This window comes from Aplidium turbinatum, chromosome 18, assembly GCF_918807975.1.
Source record: "Aplidium turbinatum chromosome 18, kaAplTurb1.1, whole genome shotgun sequence".
In the NCBI taxonomy this organism is placed as follows: Eukaryota; Metazoa; Chordata; class Ascidiacea; order Aplousobranchia; family Polyclinidae; genus Aplidium; species Aplidium turbinatum.
In genome coordinates this window covers 10,237,908-10,258,245 of record NC_137489.1, presented here as the reverse complement: position 1 = coordinate 10,258,245, position 20,338 = coordinate 10,237,908, and the positions used below count along the sequence as shown (strand labels likewise).

At 36.9% G+C, this 20,338-nt stretch overlaps 2 protein-coding genes across 2 annotated transcripts; both read left to right on the top strand.

Annotated features, from left to right (window-relative positions):
* Window positions 1-410: 410 nt before the first annotated feature.
* LOC145787807 (GTP-binding protein Rit1-like) lies at window positions 411-4,687 on the top strand. The gene is made up of 8 exons (XM_082599635.1): window positions 411-535; window positions 771-914; window positions 1,106-1,295; window positions 1,548-1,621; window positions 2,348-2,444; window positions 2,919-3,056; window positions 3,273-3,483; window positions 3,939-4,687. The coding sequence occupies exons 1-8, from the start codon at window positions 461-463 to the stop codon at window positions 4,153-4,155; spliced, it is 1,146 nt and encodes a 381-aa protein (XP_082455761.1). The 5' UTR covers window positions 411-460; the 3' UTR covers window positions 4,156-4,687.
* A 5,393-nt stretch (window positions 4,688-10,080) lies between these two features.
* Window positions 10,081-19,549, top strand: LOC145787172 (atrial natriuretic peptide receptor 3-like). The gene is made up of 10 exons (XM_082598898.1): window positions 10,081-10,295; window positions 10,656-11,024; window positions 11,201-11,337; window positions 11,938-12,084; window positions 13,017-13,156; window positions 13,513-13,648; window positions 13,749-13,843; window positions 14,217-14,292; window positions 17,066-17,122; window positions 19,446-19,549. The coding sequence occupies exons 1-10, from the start codon at window positions 10,081-10,083 to the stop codon at window positions 19,547-19,549; spliced, it is 1,476 nt and encodes a 491-aa protein (XP_082455024.1).
* The last annotated feature ends 789 nt before the right edge of the window (window positions 19,550-20,338 follow it).

Below are 20,338 nucleotides of genomic sequence, written 5' to 3'. Positions count from 1 at the left end.
ATGCAAAAAAGTGATGGCTGAATGGTTTGAAAACTGAGGTAAAACTTTCATATAGGGCTGTTTAAAACAAAAAATAAACAAAACTATTTAGAAACAAAATTTCATTCCGAAATTTCGGTAAACAAAAACACTTCGAAATTAAATTTTATTTCGAAATTTGTTAAGCAAAAATTAACAAAAACATTTCGAAACAAAATTCATTTTGATGCAAAGGTTTCCGAATATTATTGCAGTCTTTACTACAATTCAACTTTACTTTTACTCGTATAATTTGAATACCGTTTACATCTTCAGAATTGTTGAAAGCACGCTGTTCATTCAATTTGAATGACGAGAAGAAAATAATAAGATTTGCAAACTTTATTTATAATGAATAAATATTTTATTCAGAGATTAGCCTAAGTGTTTTATTCGCTTAGTTTGTCAATACTGTATAACTACGTTTCTAATTACTATAAGCATGGTGAAGCGCTCAGAATCAGTGCAGTTGTGGAAAGAGGTCTCTTCCTTGGAGGTTGGGCAAGACCTTTACAAAGTAAGTTTGATTAATAGCGCAGTACCAAATTATCTGATAACTTATCTTGCAGCATGTGCGAAAGGGAAGGGCTTTGACAATTCCCAGCATTGGACTTGACAAGCGGAAAAGATGTGATTAAGAAGCGATATGTTGAATTAACGTAACTGCATGTTAAAACTGCGTTTAGGGTCGTTTTGTCAAAAACCAAATTAAGTGATTATATATATTTTGGTTAACCTCTATTTCTCGACAGTTTAAATGTTTGTCATTGGATGATATTGGCAACTACGGTGCGACTTTCGAAGTGCTCTACGAAGACGCAGATTTATACTCGGTGAATTCTGGCTACTGGTCAGCAAATTGTTTACCAACAGAGCAGCGATATATATCTAATTCTGTAAGTACTTTTACTTTGAAGGCAGCAGTTTCATAAAGTCTGCTATAGGGTGATTTTGTATCTTTGTGGTTTCTTGTTTTGCAAGGGCCAAGTTGACAACTATTAATTTCTTTACTATTTTCTGAAACTGTAAGCTTCTTTCTTTTACCTTAACACTATAAATTTATCTTAACCAGTAAGTTTTGTTTTAGATCTCTTTGCCAGAGATAATGACGTCATACGCCGTTGTCATTTTGGGGGAATTGAGTGTCGGAAAATCAGCGTTATGCAAAAACTTTTTCCGAACTGGTCTTTCCCAGAAAACCAACACTAAAGTTGTTCATCACCAGGATAGCATGGATGAGATATTTGAAGACGACATTGAAGAAACAATTCAAAATCGTAAGCAAGATTGTGATTCTGTATTTTCTATCTTAAAGTCCAAGCAATGTCATTGAAAAAAATCAACAACGCAATAAAGAGTAACATTCGGTATTTAATTTTGAAATATAGTCAAAACAGATCACTGTAACACAGTAAGTAATGTTAGGCCTGTTAGTTATTACATTTCTAAGTGCACTAGAAAAATAGCTTCTACATTAAGATTTAGTTTGCTTCGGTAACTAAATTATGATACTAAGTATTGTTTTGCAGATCATATTTTCGAGCGACCAATTTCTGTGAACGGCACTGCTAGTCAAATCCGAATTCTTGATGTTAACACTGAGGTGAGAATTTTTGACTTTCGATTTGGCTTTCCAACTTTTGTTTTTGATACATAAGTTTAATTGAATTATGATTTAGGCAGAGAGGTTACTTTTTTAAATGTCTGTTTACTTGAATTTTATCAAAACGCATTAAAACTACTGCCTAGAAAATAAACTATTCTGAAAAAAAAACATGCGTCAACAACTGAGGAAATTCCAAGGGCTGTTTAAAAATTTCAAAATGTGACAGTTCATTGTATTTATCGATTTTAAAGTTTTTGATGCTTTTTTGCAGTCCTATGTTTTGTTGTATAGTACAATGATGTAGCATGGCATCATTGTGCATGACCAGCATAAATTTACCAACAATGCCATATCAAAATACATTGTTGCAATGTTCCATATTTAAATCATCATGTAGTTAAATTTTTAGTGTGCGTATTAAAAAATAAGCAATAGGCCTATATAACTTTGGAGTATAGTTGCATACAATGGGCTAGAAACATTTATCTCTTTTTGTTTTTTTTTAGCGTCATAGTAGCCTACTGGTGTAATTTGTATATGTCATGATGAATAAGCTGTCTGTTGTCGTTCTCTTGACTTATCTTGTTTTCACTTGACAGAATATTGATCTCATGTTACCATGTTAGCCTGCTATTGAAAATAATACTTTCATGTTGCCAGATGCATCACAACTTGATAATTTTATAAAACAAAGTTACACTGATACTTATTTTTCCTTTGCAGAAACAATTTTTAGAAAGCACTTCCGTCGATGGATTTGGCGATTTGAAACCTTATTTGGATGTTGGCGACGGCTACATAGTTACTTATGCGGTTACAGGTAATAAAGTTACAGGTTATTAGTCGGCAGTGGTTAGCGCGTTGGGCTCGCAGTCGAGAGCCTGCATGTTCGACTCCAGCCACCCGCACTTGCTGTTGTTTCTCTGGGCAAGAAACTTTACGATAATTGCCTCTACCCAGTGATCGATTTCGAGTAATGGGTAGAGGCAAATTTAAGTCATAAGTAGAGTAGACAAACGGAAACAGACCTTGCCGTCGACTGCAGCGTGGGTCAGGTGTACGTCGGAAGGCGTACACCGATGCATAGCGCTCAAGTCCGCTTTCCCGCAATGCAGGATAAAAATATGAAAAACAAAACAAACAAAATAAATTAAAATCTCAGTTGACATAACAACACCTACTTCAGCTTTATTACAACGAAGGGCGGTGTTTCGATCGCGTAATATAACAAAAGTTATTCTTGGAATTACAAATAGGAAAAGCATGACGTTAAGCAATATTTTTGTACTTTCAGACGCAGATACATTTGGCACAGCTCAAGATATTCTTCGAAAGATAGAAGAGAGACAGTCAACGGAAAAGCAGCGCTCTCCTGTCATTCTAGTCGGAAACAAATGTGATCTTGTTAGAAAGAGACAAGTCTCTCTCGACGGTAAGCAATCAAATTACAAAATTTTCGCCAATGCTGCAGCTTACAGTTATGAAAAATGTTAAACCAAAGTTTGAAGGCAAATAAATTTGTATAAAATTCATAACAATACTAGAAAATTACATAAAGCATTTTGGAAAATATTTGAAAAAATACTGATATCTTTTAGGGGTTCCAACTATTTTTCTTCTGAGTTATAATTTCATATTGAATTTTAAGACGGAATCAAACTTGCGGAAAAATTCAATGTAAAATTTCTTGAAACATCAGCCGCTTTAAACCAGAATGTGGACCAATTGTTCCAAGGGATTATTCATCAAATGCGCTTGAAGGGAGTAGAGAGTAAACAGTGCTTGAACGTTACTGCTTGTCGAAAGGTTTCAAAAAACAAACTTAGTGAAGCCTTCTATTCTTCACTCAACAATTTAAGGTAAGTTTTAGAAAATAAAGCAAATTTTTAGAGCTCGTCAGTAAATGGAAAACTCCTATTTAATCATCGTTTGTGATAAAATAATTAACACTATCAAATTGGTAAAAAACTCAATTGGATTAAAATTCATCAATCCTAAAAAGTAGTTTCCAGCAGATGATTAAGTAAAGCAGTTTACCAACCTCAGACTTACTGTAAGACAAGTTTATAAAAGAGAAAACATGTTTTTATTCAATGTATAGGTAGTTAGCCTATGTATTCACATAAATCAATCAACTTCTTCAAGCAGACAACGTTTAAGAATTAGCTTTTCTTTTCCTTACTGTACCAAATACTCTTAGCAGGTCAAGTAGTTTATGCTAAAGTATAGCAATACTATAGTAATATAGTATGCTAAATTATAACACTACAGCTCAACTAAACAAGCATGCTATCATATTATAATAAAATTTTAGGTTTCTTCGAGGCCTAGCTAAACCCAGTACGGTGGTTCCAAAGATGCTGTGCGACAATTGCAAGATGTCCGATGGTTCTTCTCTACAGAGGTCCGGCAAGATAAAAGTGCTAAAAGATGAGTCAAAGAAAAGCGGATTGGCGGAAAAATGTCTGAGAAAAATTAAAAAAAAAAAAACACTCGAACTCAAAGCTTGCCAAGATTTATCTGTTTTGTAAATATTTTTCTAAAAGATAAAACTTTGCGAAGCAGATGAACTTGTTGTCGAGGTGAAACACAAAAAACTCTCCTGCAAGCTTCAATACTTGTTACTCGTGTGAGCTACATTCAACGTTATTAAGCCTCTCAGGGCTACTTGTGTACAGCTCTCGTTTACCATTTTAAAAATAATGTTAATTCTAACTGCTCTTTTGGGGATCGGATGAGAGCAGTAAAACTGTGGTTCCTTTCTGTGATACGTTCACCTACTCAGAAAGTGCAATTATACATTTAAAGGAAAATTTCCCTACGATTGAAAAAAGGTTTTGTAACTGACCAGTGAGCATGCATCACAAAGATTTTAAGATGTCAAGTTGTTTGTTTTTGTTTTTATCGTGGACGCTGTCTTTTACATTTCGTATGTGCAATTGTATATATACAGTAGCGTACAATGAGGATGAGTTTTGTGTATTGCTTATTTTATGTCGATTTTTGTAACTTTTTTAATCTGATATTAATTTTATTGTACTTTTTATCTTCTCTTAAATACAGCTTGATAAAAAAAATGTTTATATAATGTTAACGAAAAAAAGGCGTCTGTAAAGATTTGAGAGTCAGAGTTTTCTCAAAAAGAATATTTAGAAAGAAAATAGCTTACATATTTATTTTATTTGGCTGGTAGGCTGCAATCGGCCAGACAAAAGTAAAAATTATCCGTTCTAACAGCTCGATCTAAAACACACGGTCCTACAAACACTAAAATAACAGAATGTCAAGCAAAGCTTGTTTAACTTAAAATTTGTACAGTTAAGAAAATGTGTAGTACGTAGCCTACATTTCTAGAGCAGCCCTCAATTTACAGGCACCGATTTTAGAAAAAAATAGCACAAGAAAAAAATGGCAAGAGCAAATATTGCACAGGAAAAAATGGCACAATGACATTTTCTTGCTGAAGTGGGAATATAAGGAGACACCTCATTGTTTTGTAATTTTTATCAAATAAAAAAAGAAGATTAAGCAACAAGCAAACTAAATTGCAAAAAAATGCGCTATTTGATGGAACTTACTTGGACCCATCGACTGTTATTGTGGACTTCGAGCAGGCCATCGAAGCCATCAGGCCATCTCTAGCATCGAGGTGCAGACCCAGGGTTGCTTTCCCATCTAACTCAAAGCACCAGAAGGAAAATCCAAAACCTTGGCCTTACCCACATATACAGAAAAAGTGAGGACTTTAGACAGTTCAGTGGTGCAATGGACTCTTTGGCTCTACTTCCAGTAGATGACGTCTCGGATGGTATCTTCTAGCTATCCTCCTGAGATCTGGAATGTGCATCAGATTACTGTCAATGACTGCTCCAGAACGAACAACCAGTGTAGGGAACGAAACTGAAGTTTCTTTCATCTCGTTGGCCACAACCACCCTTCCACCCGGAAGTGTATTAAGTCATTTAGGTAGGAAGAAGCTACAGTCTCTGCTATGCTGGCACAAGATGCTGTGGGGAAACTTCCTATAAAAAAGTGGAAGAGGGTCCACCTTGAACAACAAAAACGACTGCAGAGTAGGGTGGCTCGTTTTTGAACTTTTTTTAAAAATTCTCTCGGGGTAGTGGGGAAATGGTGCCAATGAGTGAGAAAACAATCATGACAAAATTTGAGATTTGTAAAAAATTGTCTTCAGCCTCCTCATGCGGCCCAAAAATCGAAAAATGGGGTCATAAACGCAATTTTTTTTTTTAAATATTTTTAGTTTGGGTAGATACAATATTGTTTAGATATATCCAAATAACCTATAAAAAAAATTAAAGTCATTTAAATGATTCCTTCAGCTTCCTCACAGCTTCTAAAAATATTCATTTTGCTGAAAATTTCAGTGCAGTGCAGAACCTCTGTAAAAACTACATTGTGGGCGCAAGGCGAGGGCACAGTTCATCTCTGGTGCCGGTCACAGTATTCGCTTTGGAGATGCCTAGTGTAAATTATGTGAAACGTACCTCCTTGAACTCCAAATTCAGTAAAAAACGTCATTGTGCCATTATTTCTATGCCATTTTACTACTGGCACCCAGTGGCGTAGCAAGCAACAAATTTTGAGGGGCCAAATATTTACTTTGTTTGGAGCACCTTCTATACAAGCATGTTACGAAAAAAAATGCTGAATCTGCAAACTAATTTAGTATTTAAAAGATGAGTCGATAGCTTTTATTAACATAATATCCACTTTTCCAAACATTTTTTATTTAAAAATTGCGAGTAGATTGTTGCGCATGCTAGCTCGAAGCTGCAAGTTTTCCTCTGACTCCCTTCAAGAGCTATCGTCAGAGTAAAATAAACCAAAAAGTGGTGAAGTAGTTATACATGTATTTGAAATGTTTATTTGAAAAATAATAGATATTTACAACACCATTAGCAAATACCACCACAATTAAAGTTCCATCAGTCGCTTCCGTCAACTAGATTCATTCCAAACAATTTATCTTCTCCTCATTGATCCTTTCACCGTGGCAATGAAGTACACGTCTTCTCGGACTTGTGTGTGCTTCTTCGTATCTTGCACTAAAAAGACCACTCAGCCTCAACAGTTATTGCAGGTGACACTACGATGACATAACTTGCAAATGCGTGTGACCTGCCATTGTTGGAGTACTTTAGGCCCGAGAAGTTTTAGGAACTCCACTCTTATTCTGGAGAGATGGGCTAAAATCATGTAAATGATTCTGCTGAAACAAAATTAATCTCTACAAGTCTTGTAAAAATAATTTAAATTTTGCTGAAAACAAGGCTGAGTTTTCCTTTGGCAGAAATAGGCTATCTTACGACTCGCCATTCTATGACAGAGACAGACACAAACGACTCGTTGGCATCGATTGGAGCAAGGACTTTGTCGTTTTTACTGGTGTTTATTTTCAGTCTCAATTCAGTTTGCAGTTTATGTCGTCAGAACAACCTAGTTGCATTTTAGCGTAATAAACTTCTTAATAGAGGAATTGTAGATGGTTTCACTACAACGATCACTTGCACTATCATGTTATTGCTGGCTACCCTGGATATCTCATGTTGTATTAGTGGGTTTGCATACTGAGCGTTCCCGGCCATTGGAGCAAAATGCTTTTTTAAATCTTCATCTGGTGTCGTCAATGCAAATTAAACAAACTTAAAAAACGTTCTTCTTATTTGAAATGTCCGTACAAACTTATGCTGGCACCTTGTGGATGGCATCGCTTATTGGAAGTCCCGGATTGAAAGCAACACATTTGCAATCGGAAGTGAAAGCTTTTAATTCCATTAGCCGACTCATGTCCATATAGGCGTAGCCAGGGGGGGCGAAAGGGGCCATGGCCCCCCCAAATTTTCAAACTTTGTATTCCGAAGTTGAGCCCTTTGTTGAAAATATACTGAAATTTGTAGAAATTAATAACGTTTTCCAAGACATCTGGCTATTAACACCCCCAAGGACTTGTTTTAGACACACAGAAAGACACCAATGAAATCAAATTGCAAATCGTATATCGCGCAAAATTTATGCGATTTACGTTTCTTTTAACTATTTTGTGGAAGCAATTTCAGAATGGCTTACTCTGTTGGGTTTTTGTGTAGTTATTGAATTTTTGTGTAGCTGAGTTTTTGGTGTTCTCTAAGTTTAGCCGCAGTTTTCGCCCGTTCATGTCTAAGAGCTACCTTTAATTTAAGTTAATAGCTGTTTATCTGCTAATAAATTTCATACAAATATTACCCTAAAAGTGTTTCCAGAAAGCGCTATAATCCATTATTTGAGTGTAATTTTGCAAAAATTTTCCGGGGAAGCATGCCCCCGGACCCCCTAGAATACGCGGGCCTTCGGCACGCTCGGATACGTCACCGCACATCAGGTGGCGATGGCTTAAATCAAACACTTTGTCGTTCTCTTCAATTCATCAAATATTTGCCCCCCCCCCCCACCCCATTTTTTTTCTGGCTACGCCACTGCTCATGTATGTTCCAGTTTTGTTTGTTTAGGGGAATTTTTATCCTTGACTTGAAATAGCTTCTTTGAAAGTTGAATCCTGACAGTTGCGCATATCGCTACTTGTAAAGACATTGAACCACTGACACAAGTCCATTCATCGGAAATTGACAAGTCAAATTGACATCTCAAGGGTAAATTTACCCTCGATTGAAAACCATTGCCATATTATGATTAGTAAGAGATCTTCAGGAACAAGCTATTAAAACCTACAGCTACCTGACAATCCAGCCTACTAACCAATGAACCTAAATGAAGCTACCAATGAAGTAGCTACTAAATGTATGAAATGAACCAGCCAAGGAAGCTAAATGAGTACATTCGGTTTCATAAAAGTTAGATTCTTGTTGATGAACTCTTTTTGACAATTTCTGGCGCCAGTTTATTGTTTCATTGTACCACAACAACAAGGCAATTCACAGCATGATGTATACGAAGATAAGCGTCGGCAATTGTTAAGGAAATTTAAATTGTCTACCCCATAGCTTCCCCACATAGTGAAATTGTAAAAGCTTTGTTCTGTGGTCCGTTGGAATGAGCTAATATTTATGTCAAAAGTGTGTTTTCCATTCGAGTAATTGGTTTGCTACAGCAATAAAGCGGCAGTTAAAGAAAGGCAATAAGACAATCCATTTAGTTTGGAAAAAAACGAAATTAGATTACATTTTATTTGTTGGGTTCTCCACTTTTGATTTGGTTTAAGAAGCCTGGTAGACAGTGGAGATAGCATTTCATAAACTCATGCAAGCGGAATAAAGGTTAGCATATCAGAAAGCTTCAAAGCACGTTTACCAATTTTCCTGTTGGAGAATGATTCACACTGCAACACATAAGTTTATGTTGGGCGTTTGTCTGAACAGAAGAAATTTGAGTTGTATTTTTGTATAAATCTTGGAGCCTCGATTTAATAAGCGTAAAGGTTAAGATTTCAATTTACTTTCTAATAGCTTCAAACTCATTTCTAATTCCCAAGCTCATCAGATTAGATCGGTTTCAGAAAATAAATGTTTGAGCAAAAGTTGCAGTAAATCTTGTTGCACAGACTAGAAATAATTTGATCTATATGACTATCAATAATAATAATGCGTGCTTTTTATATAACGCTGTACTACCCATCGCAGAATGCGTTGCTCCTCAGCGCCCGAATCCATTTCATTGCTGAGTGCCAAGCAGGAATAAGATTCAGTACCGCTTTGAGAAGTCTTTGGTATGACTCAACTCATGCCAGAGGTAGACGCACTAACCACTAAGCCACCGAGCCATTACAGACATACAAATATACAAAACCTGTCTAAATAAGCGTTGCTGATTTTTCTACGACCCCATTATAATAGTTATGGCAAATCAACAATAAATTAACCATACCATTATCATTAGAACTTAGAAGTAGGCTACTGCTGCCCCACGTTTGCAACTTAGATTACATTGAATTGATACACAATTTTATGACACGTGTTTTGAATCATCAGTAGGGTACATCTTGGTGTTCACGTAGCACAATTTCTCAGTTGAGCCAAGGACGTAGCCAGTGGGGGAGAGGGTTGGGGGTAATCTCCCCCCAAAATAGTATCTTACCCCAAAAAACGCTTTGTTACTATTACAACGTATAAATACCATTGTAATTTATGTTGAATAACGTTTTCCCTATCAGTTCCTTTTGCTTGTCTGAAATCTTCTTTCTAGCTACGCCAGTGGTGGAAGCGCAGGCTACTCGATTAACACAAGGTGCGAGCAAGGGCATCATTACAGGTTTTAAACACAAAAGACTTTTTCTGTAGAAAGTTATTTTAACAAAAGTAACGTGATTGAAATTTATGCACATTTTTCAGGTTTTAATTTTTTCAGTTTTGGGCTTGATTGATGAGAGCATGTCAAGAAAATACATCGTCTTCAATTTTGTGAATAATATTTCCTACCGTTTAGCAAGTTTTGGAAGGTCATCGATGCCTGCTATATTTCTATCATTTTTGATTTGTTTTAATGCACAAACGAAAAACGTTGATAACACGACAATAAACATTGTCGTTTCTGTGCCGTTTGACAAACCTTACATATTTCGAAAAGAACTTGTTCAACCTGCAATTGACTTTGCCTTGTCTTCAATTAAACGCAACTTGCCTCAGTCTCTTCGAGACTATACATTTCTCGTAACTTACAGGTGAGTAGCTTTCTACTCAAAACTTGTAATGAAGGAATAAAAGCAAAGTTATTTATTTAAAAAATTGACGTTTCTATATATATATTTCTTTTAATTTTGTCTAAATTTTCATAAACTCTTCTAAATCATCGGACATAGCCTGTATGTTAAATAGAAATTCCTCAGTTGGAAAAATATTTAGACCAATGACTCACAACAAACAAGACAAGTTGGGAGATATAATTTACGGTGTTACTTTCCTTGATCAGATCATGTCATGATCGCTTATCCGCACTGTTAACTGCAACTTTGAATTGTAAGCTATAACTTACTTTTAAAATTGGAAAAGTTTCTTGTTTGCTTGAACCACTTATTTTGCAGGGATTCGAATTGTAGTTTTCGAGCTGCGGTTCCTGTTGTCGAGTTTTACTACAAGCAGTGCCACCAAAATTTGGAGACGGACCAGTGCAAAGTGACATCACCTTTGTTGCTGCTAGGCCCTGTTTGTAATGACGCAACCACAACGGTGGCTGCTTTCGCAAGAAACTGGAATGTTCCGGTTATCTCGACAGGGTCACATGCTTTTTGGATTATGCCAACAAAAAATAACTCAACGTTAGTGCGTATTAATCCAACGCATGTAGATCTTGCTTTGTTTATGCATAAAGTCTTTCAAACAAACCATATCGGGGAAACATCAGTCATTCATCTTGTGTTCGAAGATATCTATCAAGGAGTGGCAACAGAAAAGTAGGTTCAACAAACTTTATGTCTATAAATCCATTTCTTTAAGCGAATTTGCAAAATTGTCTCAATCAGTATCAGCTCAAATAGAATATGAAAGCTTAGTCACAAATTGTAAAAGTAAACTCAACCACACCAAGAAATTCGTAAATAAAACAACAATGTGTTTTTTAACCTTGTAGTGATTGTCGGAGTCTGATGGAAGCCGTCATTTATGTTTTTAAAAGCTTGGATTTTATCTTCGACATCGAAGCTCATATGATTCCGGAAGAAGACTTCAATCCAAATGATTTGTTGCGTGAACTTGGAGATCCAAAAGGTTGGCAATGCTTTTCTTGCAACCAATAAGTTAGCTAACAGTAAGAAGACTATACGAATGCTGCATAATCAAGAAGCGTGATTGAGGTGTAATTGAAATGACAAAGCGATAATAGCCTACCGTTCAAAAAATACAAAATACGGGATTTTGTTGAAATTCTAGCCATTTTCCAAAATAATGCTGGTTCTCTAGTCAGTGTAGCCTGTGCACTACAAGTTAACGGCAGTGGAGTAGTTTTGGACCAAAGTCCTTTACTTATCCGCAAATGTGCCTTCCTGTACGTTTGTCTGAAATCATTGAAGATCGCTTTGACGTATACTACATCATAGCAAGCGGCGGCTGTAGGATTGAAAACACATCTACAGCTTTCTTTTTAGCTTCTGAATAATCCGAGTTGGAATTGAGCCACACCAAAGATTTAACCTACGCTTGCATGAAGTAAATTGTAAGTTTTAACAAATGTTGTTTAGGTGGAATCTCCCTTAGATGGAGGATAGCCTAAGTAAGAAGGTCCTGCAGCGACTAAGAAGATTGCAACCATGGCATCCCTATGATAGAAACTATTCGCTCACATTATTAATTTGTCGTTTGTTTTTGTAGCAGTGCTCATGTGCGCCTCTGGCGACAAAGTACGGGAGATCATGGTAACAGCATTAAATACAGGTTATGCAAAAAGAGGAGTGAATAGCTGGTATGTTGTCGAACTGCACAATGATACACACTACGCCCACGGAGGATGGAAAAGAGGTACAGTATTACTTATTTTAACTTGCGTTGATAATCCGCTACCTTTGGATTTTGTTGGACTTTCATTAGACCATAAAAACAAATAAATAACCTAGCCCTACATATCCACAACTTCTACACTTTCTTCCTTCTTAGGGATTTAATTGAAGCCGGCAATTGGTTGTCAATGATTGATTGTGGGGATCTTATTTCTCGGAGTGAGAAAATTTCTTTGAGAGCTTAATTGTAACATTTTCGCATAAGTAGGCTACTTGTAGAAGCTTTGAGCCACTGACACAGGCCTGGTCCCAGAAATTGACCGAGTAAAATTTAACTTGTTGAAATGTTGTTGTCTGTGAAAGAGGATGTCTGTGATGAGCTCCTACAAGGGCCATTTTTTTCAATGGAGCGCATTGTCTCGCCTTTAGTCTAGATTCTGTACAATTTACGTTTTCTAATACAGCACACAACTATGTTTTTGGTGATGAAATGCATACTTGAAGGCGAACATGAAGATTGGCTTATTTACCTTTTTGTCTACGCATTGTAAATCCTCAATAACCTCAGCCTTGGATACCACAAAAATCTTCTTTGTGTACTTACTTTTATTTACTTGCTCGTTGCCTTAGTTTGTTCTTCATTTCAAGTCAGTTTTTCATCTCCTGGCAACTTCTTATCACCATCACTTGCTGCTTGACAAAACTGCTAAACAGCGCATGGGCTATTAGAAACTATAAATTTGTTTATGCGGCCATAGAACGAACTTGAAAGGGTCAGAAAAAAATAATTTTATGACGATACAACGCACAAAACTAATGCAATTTCAAACACTAAATTTTAATATTGTTTACTCCACATACGTGTCGAAGATGGGGATATTGCACACCTCTCTTAATTAACTCTTCTGGTAGATTTAGATAAGCTTTGTCTGTAATTTTGGCATTGCTACTTAGGTGACGAACTAGACACCTTTGCAGAAGAAGCATATCAAACTTTACTGGTCTTCACTCTACGTGTTTCTACAACAAAGAAATTTCGTAACTTCACTCGCACAATGAAGCAATATTACAACAAGGCAGAGATTGATGGAAGTGTGAGTAGTGAACGTGATATATGGCATTAATTTTTAGTGTAATGGTTGCTCGCAAAACCAATTGATTGTTAGGAATATTTATGTAGCCTACGTCTAGATGAAAAAAAAAACAATTTGCAAGTTTTTTCCTGGTAGGGTTGAATATCGTTTGTTTTGATATTTTCCTTTTATTTTCACTGAAGCTTCACTCAGAAACAAATTTACTGTAGGCGTGTTTGTAATCTCCAGGTCGCTGCAGCATATGAGGTTTATTAACCAATCAAAAGACAATATTTAAATCAGCTGATTACAAGTGCATAAGTTTAAAATAAAGTAACTTATGAGGATCAAGCAGTGATAAGCGGATCATATCACAGGTCAATGCTTACATAGAAGGCTTTCATGACGCCATATTGCTTTATGTCCGAGGGCTTACGGAGACGATACGTCAAGGAAAAAGTATGCTCGATGGAAGAACTGTTACATCCAACATGAAAAACTTAACATTTGAAGGTATCTAATATTAACGATTTTTTAACTATAGGTGACTCAAAAATATAGTTAAATTCTTGTGGTTCAACAACTAGTGTTTTTAAAATATGTTTACCAAAAGGGATAGCTGGACCTGTTACGATAAACGAATATGGAGACAAATTGGGGGATTATAGCCTTCTCTCAATGAAGAACAAGAAAGATGGAAAATTTGAGGTAATTTATGAAAAAATGATTTAATATTGAGTTTCTTAGCTTAGCTGTTATTAGTTTAACCTAGTGGAAGTAATAGCGCATGTCTTTTACATATCTCTGTTTGAAGCCACGCAAATTGTAAACTAAATCGGGAACTCTTAACTTCTTTGTTCTTGTTTATAACTGCAGTGTTTTAAATCGAAAGGTCCCAAATGAATAAATAAGTTGTTTGGTATTTTATTCTAAGTGTTTTTGGACTGTTACCATGGGTTTTAAATGTTGCTATTTTTGCATTGATTCAACAGTAGCCTGTAAAACAACACATTGGCTAAATAATAAAGAATCTCAACTTGCTTAAAAGCCGAGACTCAAATTTAATATTACTTATTTGCAGAAAATCCTTGATTACTATGGAAATCCAAAACACCTAATCTTGTATAGGTATCCTACACCAAAGCCGAAACTGCCTGGTAAGGAATAGTCTACAGTGATGGTCAGTATAGGCATACTAGCTAGACCAGTGCTCTTCAACCTTTTTGTCAACACGGAACCCCTCATGTACCTTCGCGTTTGTCACGGAACCCCACTAAAAAAAAATTACAAATTACGAATTGCTTGGTCAGAAAATTAAATATTTCGTTATTACACTGTTACACTTCAAAAAATAATTAGACATTTCAAAACATAGACAGTTATTACAAAAGTTATAAAGTCAGACACTTAATGACTCTGTTGTTGTTGCTTATCTTTTATAATCTTCTTAAATCGTGGTTCAACGTTGCTTAATGCAATTCTCATACACATATCGACACCCTTCAAGCAACTTCTGTTTTTGTTCTTAATTGTTGTTAAAGCAGAAAATGCTGTTTCACACAAATAGGTATTTGGAAATTGACACAATAGTTTCAATGCTTCCTTTGAAATTTCTGTCCCTTCTTTGTACAGAAAAATCCAAAAATATTCCTTTCCGTTTTTTTCAAAGATTTTCTCCAAAGGAATATCATTGCAGATATCCAGGAGTTCTTCATGTTGTTGGCAAGGGAAAACGAAAGGATTAACCACCCACTTTCGCAAACGGAAAATCTCAGATTCTTCTTCAGGAAAGTAGCGGTTGAAATTTTTCCTCAATAGCTTCAAATGCTCCAACACTAATTCCTTTATTTCAGCTGTATCTTCAACTTCGGAGTCCTCACTTAGAAATTCATTCAAAAACCGAAAAGGAGAATAATCATTTTTTGAAACTTTATTGGCCCAGCAGTCAATTTTTCTTTTAAAGCCATCAATTTGGCCAACTTGGGAAAATATATCCGATCTTTTCCCTTGAAGGCTGGTGTTGAGTGTGGACAACATATCGAATATTGAAGCCAGATATGCCAGTTTGCAAACCCATTCATGATCAAGAAAATTGGTAGCATATTCATGATTTTTTTCTGCAAGAAAAACTGATATTTCCTGTCTTAATTTGAACACCCGAGCCAAAACTTTGCCACGAGATAGCCAACGCACCTCTGTATGCAGCAAAAGAGTGACATTATCTGACTCCATTTCTTCACATACTTTTTGAAAAACTCTTGCAGATTTGCCTTTACCACCACATTTTATGTAATTCACTGTTTTCACAATTATATCCAAAACCATTTCTAGTTCCGTTTTTCTCTGCTTGTCAGAACTAAGCGGTTTTACAGCCAGAGCTTCACGATGAATAATACAATGTTTTAATACACAGTTAGTAGCAACTGCCTTGACACGAACACCAACTCCTGAAAAGCGTCCAGTCATCACAGCTGCCCCGTCTGTAGTTAGAGAACAACACTTTTTCCATGGTATTTCTTTTTCTTTCAAGAATTCGTTGAGCTTACTAAATACTTGTTCAGCAGTTGTGCTCACATCCAAGTCTAGGCAACACAAATATTCGTCAACAATGCTGTATGAATCAATATCAGGAATTCTTATATACACAAGCAGTTGTGCTCTACTCCCAATATCAGTTGATTCATCCAGTTGCAGCCCATAACATGGAACATTTTTGATTTTATATAAAAGTTGTTTCAACAAATCTTCAGCCATATGAAATCCCCTTCTGCTTACAGTGGTATCAGACAGAGGTATGCTTTGTAACTTGCGTTCAGTTTCCTTGTCAAGGAGCTCCTCTGCTACTATTTGCAACGCTGGTTTAATAACTTCCTCGGCTAAAGTAAATGGTTTCTTTGTTTTAAGAATATGATGTGACAGTCGATATGAAGTCAACAAGATATCTGGATTGGTTTTCACTGCTCCTAAGAATGACTCTTTTTGCTTGTGCACGCTTCTTTTCATATGTTTAAAAAATGAGATAGTCTTTGTCGCGTACGCAGAATGATTTGTTTGTAAGTGTCTTTGTAATTTAGCCGGGACCATGGCTGAATTAGAAAGTCTGTTACAGCAAATCAAACATTCGGGCTGAGGAGCTACATTCAAAAGTTGGTCATCCGGCAAAAAGAACCCGTATCTCAAATATGCGTCGTCCCATTTTCTAACCTTGACAATTGAATTACATTTGGTCCGCTTCGGCGGAGGTGTCTCTGTTACAACTGAACTACAAGGCTCATTTCCGCCCACACCTTCGCTGTTGCTATTTTTTGGCTTCATATAAGAAAATATGCTATTTTGTTTCATCTGGCTTGACTAAACAATAAAAATTTGGTTAAAAACTGTTTTTACTTTATTCTCACAAAGGATCAACAGCAGCTCAAGTCTCTACTCAGTCTGCTTGTACTTCTGTGATCTGTACACCGGCTACATCCTATGACTGTGATGCAACAATAACGTTATTGTTAATAGAATAACAATGAACAACCAGTGACGCAATAATTATAGCAATGTTTTATTCGGTTGGTGACTACTACAGTCAACCCCTCGTTTAACAAACTGGCCTACTTGAAGTGTGAATGCGGTGCAGTGATGTAAAAAATCGGAATGACGCATCAAAATGCTGAAACAAGAAATCAATTTCCCTAAATAAAACGAGGAACCCTTGCGGAACCCTTAAAACTCACGGAACCCCACTGCATGTTCCGCGGAACCCTAGGGTTCCGCGGAACCCCTGTTGAAGAGCACTGAGCTAGACCCTAATGTTATTGAAAAGGATAGCCTAATACTGATACTAACGTTAAGCGCTGCATTGATGACTATTTTTGACATTTGAGAACGCATAAACAAACGAAAATATAACAGTTTTGATAACGGAGACCTTAATGTGTTTAGAATGGATTGCAGGCAAAGACTACAATCCGAACGGACGCATACCCTCACCTCCAAATGGTAAGAATGTGACTGAAACTCAACTAGCCGAAGCTACATTTTTGAAATCCTAAAACTGTAGCTTAATTGCGGTGTAGGCCTGGCCTTGGCCTACTAGTATTCATAATAAGTAGATAGGCTTGATGCTTTAAAATGCGCATGAATTGGAGTAGATAAGTGTTAAACCATGCTTGTTTAGTTGGGTAATAAGATCAATTGCTTTCCGATTGTATTACTGTGTATTTTAAATTTCGGCTACAAATACAGAAAAAATAGCATTTACAGCAAACGTTGTTCGAAGCAAATAAAATACAACCAATGCTAAAACTTTTTCACCACATAGGCTTGTTAAAGTGAAACTATAATAATAACTTAATAATAACAATTAATAATTTTCAATACACTTATTAATAAACTCAATAAACTTAATAGTAATTTTCAATAATCACTGCCAGACCTACGTTAACATAAAGATATAATTTGCATCGACACTTGCACCTATAATGCCTAATAAAACTTCCACCGGTTGGTGGAACAATTCGCCTGAAACACGTAGCAAAAGTTTACATTCTAGCCCAGTGGTTCCCAACTCGTTTTTAAGGCGACCCATTTAAAAAAAAAATTCAGTTCGGTAAAATCTTGCGACCCTAGCAAATTGTCGTAATATTTTAAAAACCATACAAGATTGCGTTGCAAACAAACAGCACTACAAAAGCAGTAACTTTTTCCGAAAATAATATGTTTATCAAATCACTAATGAGATAGCGGTGCTGGCTTGCTGTCAGTGAGTTTATGAAATCGAGGCGTTATTTTGCTTATAACCATAGCCGCATGTCGGCTTTAACTTTCAGCCGATTTCGCTGTTCAGTCTTCAATACACACATGGCGCTAAATCCAATCTCATAAAGCCAAGTTGTTGCAAATGGAAGATGTTTTTGAATCACTAATTTTGAAACTGTGGGAGACACTTTGTACATGGAAGCCTTAAAGTGGATGTTTGCAGAATCTTTGGGCTATTTGTCTTTGAAGGACGCAAAAGAAATACGGTTTGCTGCTTCTGTCGTTATGTCCATAAACTGTTCTGCACACCCTGGTTCTGCATTCTGCAACATGGATGGGAAGTTGAAGCAGATCTATTCCAACAAATGGATCAATTATCCAATCATTTTGGTTATTAAGTGTTAGAGATTCTCCATAGCAGTGCACAAACTTTTTGGCAAGCTGTTTCAGGTGTCCAATTATGGTTTGCTTAATATCAACTTCATTGCCATAGATATATTGCGTTAGCTGAGGAAATATATCGTACTCATCTCTGGTGACATAACTTTTCCAGAATATGAGTTTTTTTGTGGTAAGCAGAAACTTTTGCGGCGCGATCAATCACCGTAAAACCGTTGCCATGCATATATAAATTTAGAGAATTCAAAGAGTCTAATATGTCGGCAAGGTAAGCAACTTTTGTCTTGAAATCTTCTTGCAAAAACTTCTAGGTTAATCTCACACAGTTATGTTGCCTCATGAAGATAGCAATCTTCTCCTGCAAATTACAAACTCGGTTCAGGACAGGACCTCGTGACAACCATCGCACTTCTGTGTGCAACAGCAATGCTTGATAATAATCAGAATCCACAAAGACGAAAACAAATGCCGATTTAGTGGACTTGTTTTGATAAAGTTTACACACTTCACAACATCACTCAACACTTCGTGCAGCTCTAGAGGCAGCTTTTTTGCAGCAAAGGCCTTTCTGTGGAGAAAGCAATAAGTCCATACAGCACTTGGGGCTTTGTCTTTGATGCGTTTTACCACACCAGACTATGTGTGGCCCAACGTGTGGAAAACTTTGTCATGGCGTTCGTGACATATAGTGCACGTTACAATATATATCCCGTAATTTTTTCAAGTTAATTTATGTTTGAGACTGAAATTTTTGCTGGGTTTACATTTAATAATAATAATAACAATAATAAAAGCGAAAACTGTTAAAACTTCTTGCACTACGATCATGCTACAAAGCTTTCCGATGTCTCGACATGAAACGCTTCATGACTTGTGTTCATATTTTCCAGTTTTGTGATCGATCTCTTCACGTTTTAAATTTGTTTTATTGTTATTTTTTTCGTCTAAGATACAATATGCCTGAAAAACAAGCGACTCAAAAAAATTATCAGGCGACCCAATTTTGGGTCGCGACCCATGCGTTGGGAACCACTGCACTAGCCTATCGAAGAAGGATATCTAGTGATGACGACTAAAGCCGTAACTCATGGAAACAGATAACTCATGTTGATGCGCAATCTGCATTAAGTGGAGATATAAATCGAAAGCTGTTTTGTTTGTGTAGAACTGGATAGTTTTGACTACAAAGCACTAGCCGGTGTGCTTGGATCTGTGACCGGGATAGTCATGGTTTGTCTTCTTATTGCTGCCTCTGTTTGCTGCAGGTGAGATAATAGCAAATAAAGTTTTGTAAATTATACGTGTAAACGGAGGTTAATCTACACCAGGGCTTCCCGATTCGTTTATCACCCCGCACCCCATAGGATTGATGAAGCCACTCTCGCACCCCCTGTTTTGAAGCGGAGTGGTTCTGAAAAAAAATTCAAACTACGTACAAAAACAAAGCAGAAAAGCCGCTCACCGGCCTTTATATGGCTAACGAATAGCAAAAAGGGCAGCCTTCAACAACGAAATCACACAAAATGCAAAAGCGAATAAATAGCCTAAAGAAATAACACAAACTGAGAATACAATGGCGTTATTCAAGATCTTTGACTTTTCTCCTGCGTCTTTGCAATTATCTGTTCGACTAGTTCCTGATGATGATGGCGTATGAGCGATCTTTCCAGGCTAGATTGGAGGGTAGGAAATCTTCAGCCACTCGGCAGTCTCGTCGTCCAGGATTCTCAGACCATGCGCACCGTGTGGAGGCCGGTGGGTTAGGCAGTGGTGGATGACATGGTCTGCGGTCTGTTCCGTGGCACCACACTCGCATTCTGATGAAGGAGCCAGGCCCCATTTGTGCATGTCCGAACGAAAGCGGCCGACGCCAGTTCGCAGGCGGTTAAGCCTGACCCACGCAAGCCTTGCGAGGGACATCCCTGGTGGACGGGGATCGGCGTTGGGTATGAAGTCACGGAGCGTGGAGGTGTGATTTTGCCACTCCGTGTTCCACATGTGGTTCTTCCAGTGTGCCGCACTTAAACTAAGTTCTTCTGCGTGCTTAAGGAGTTGTTG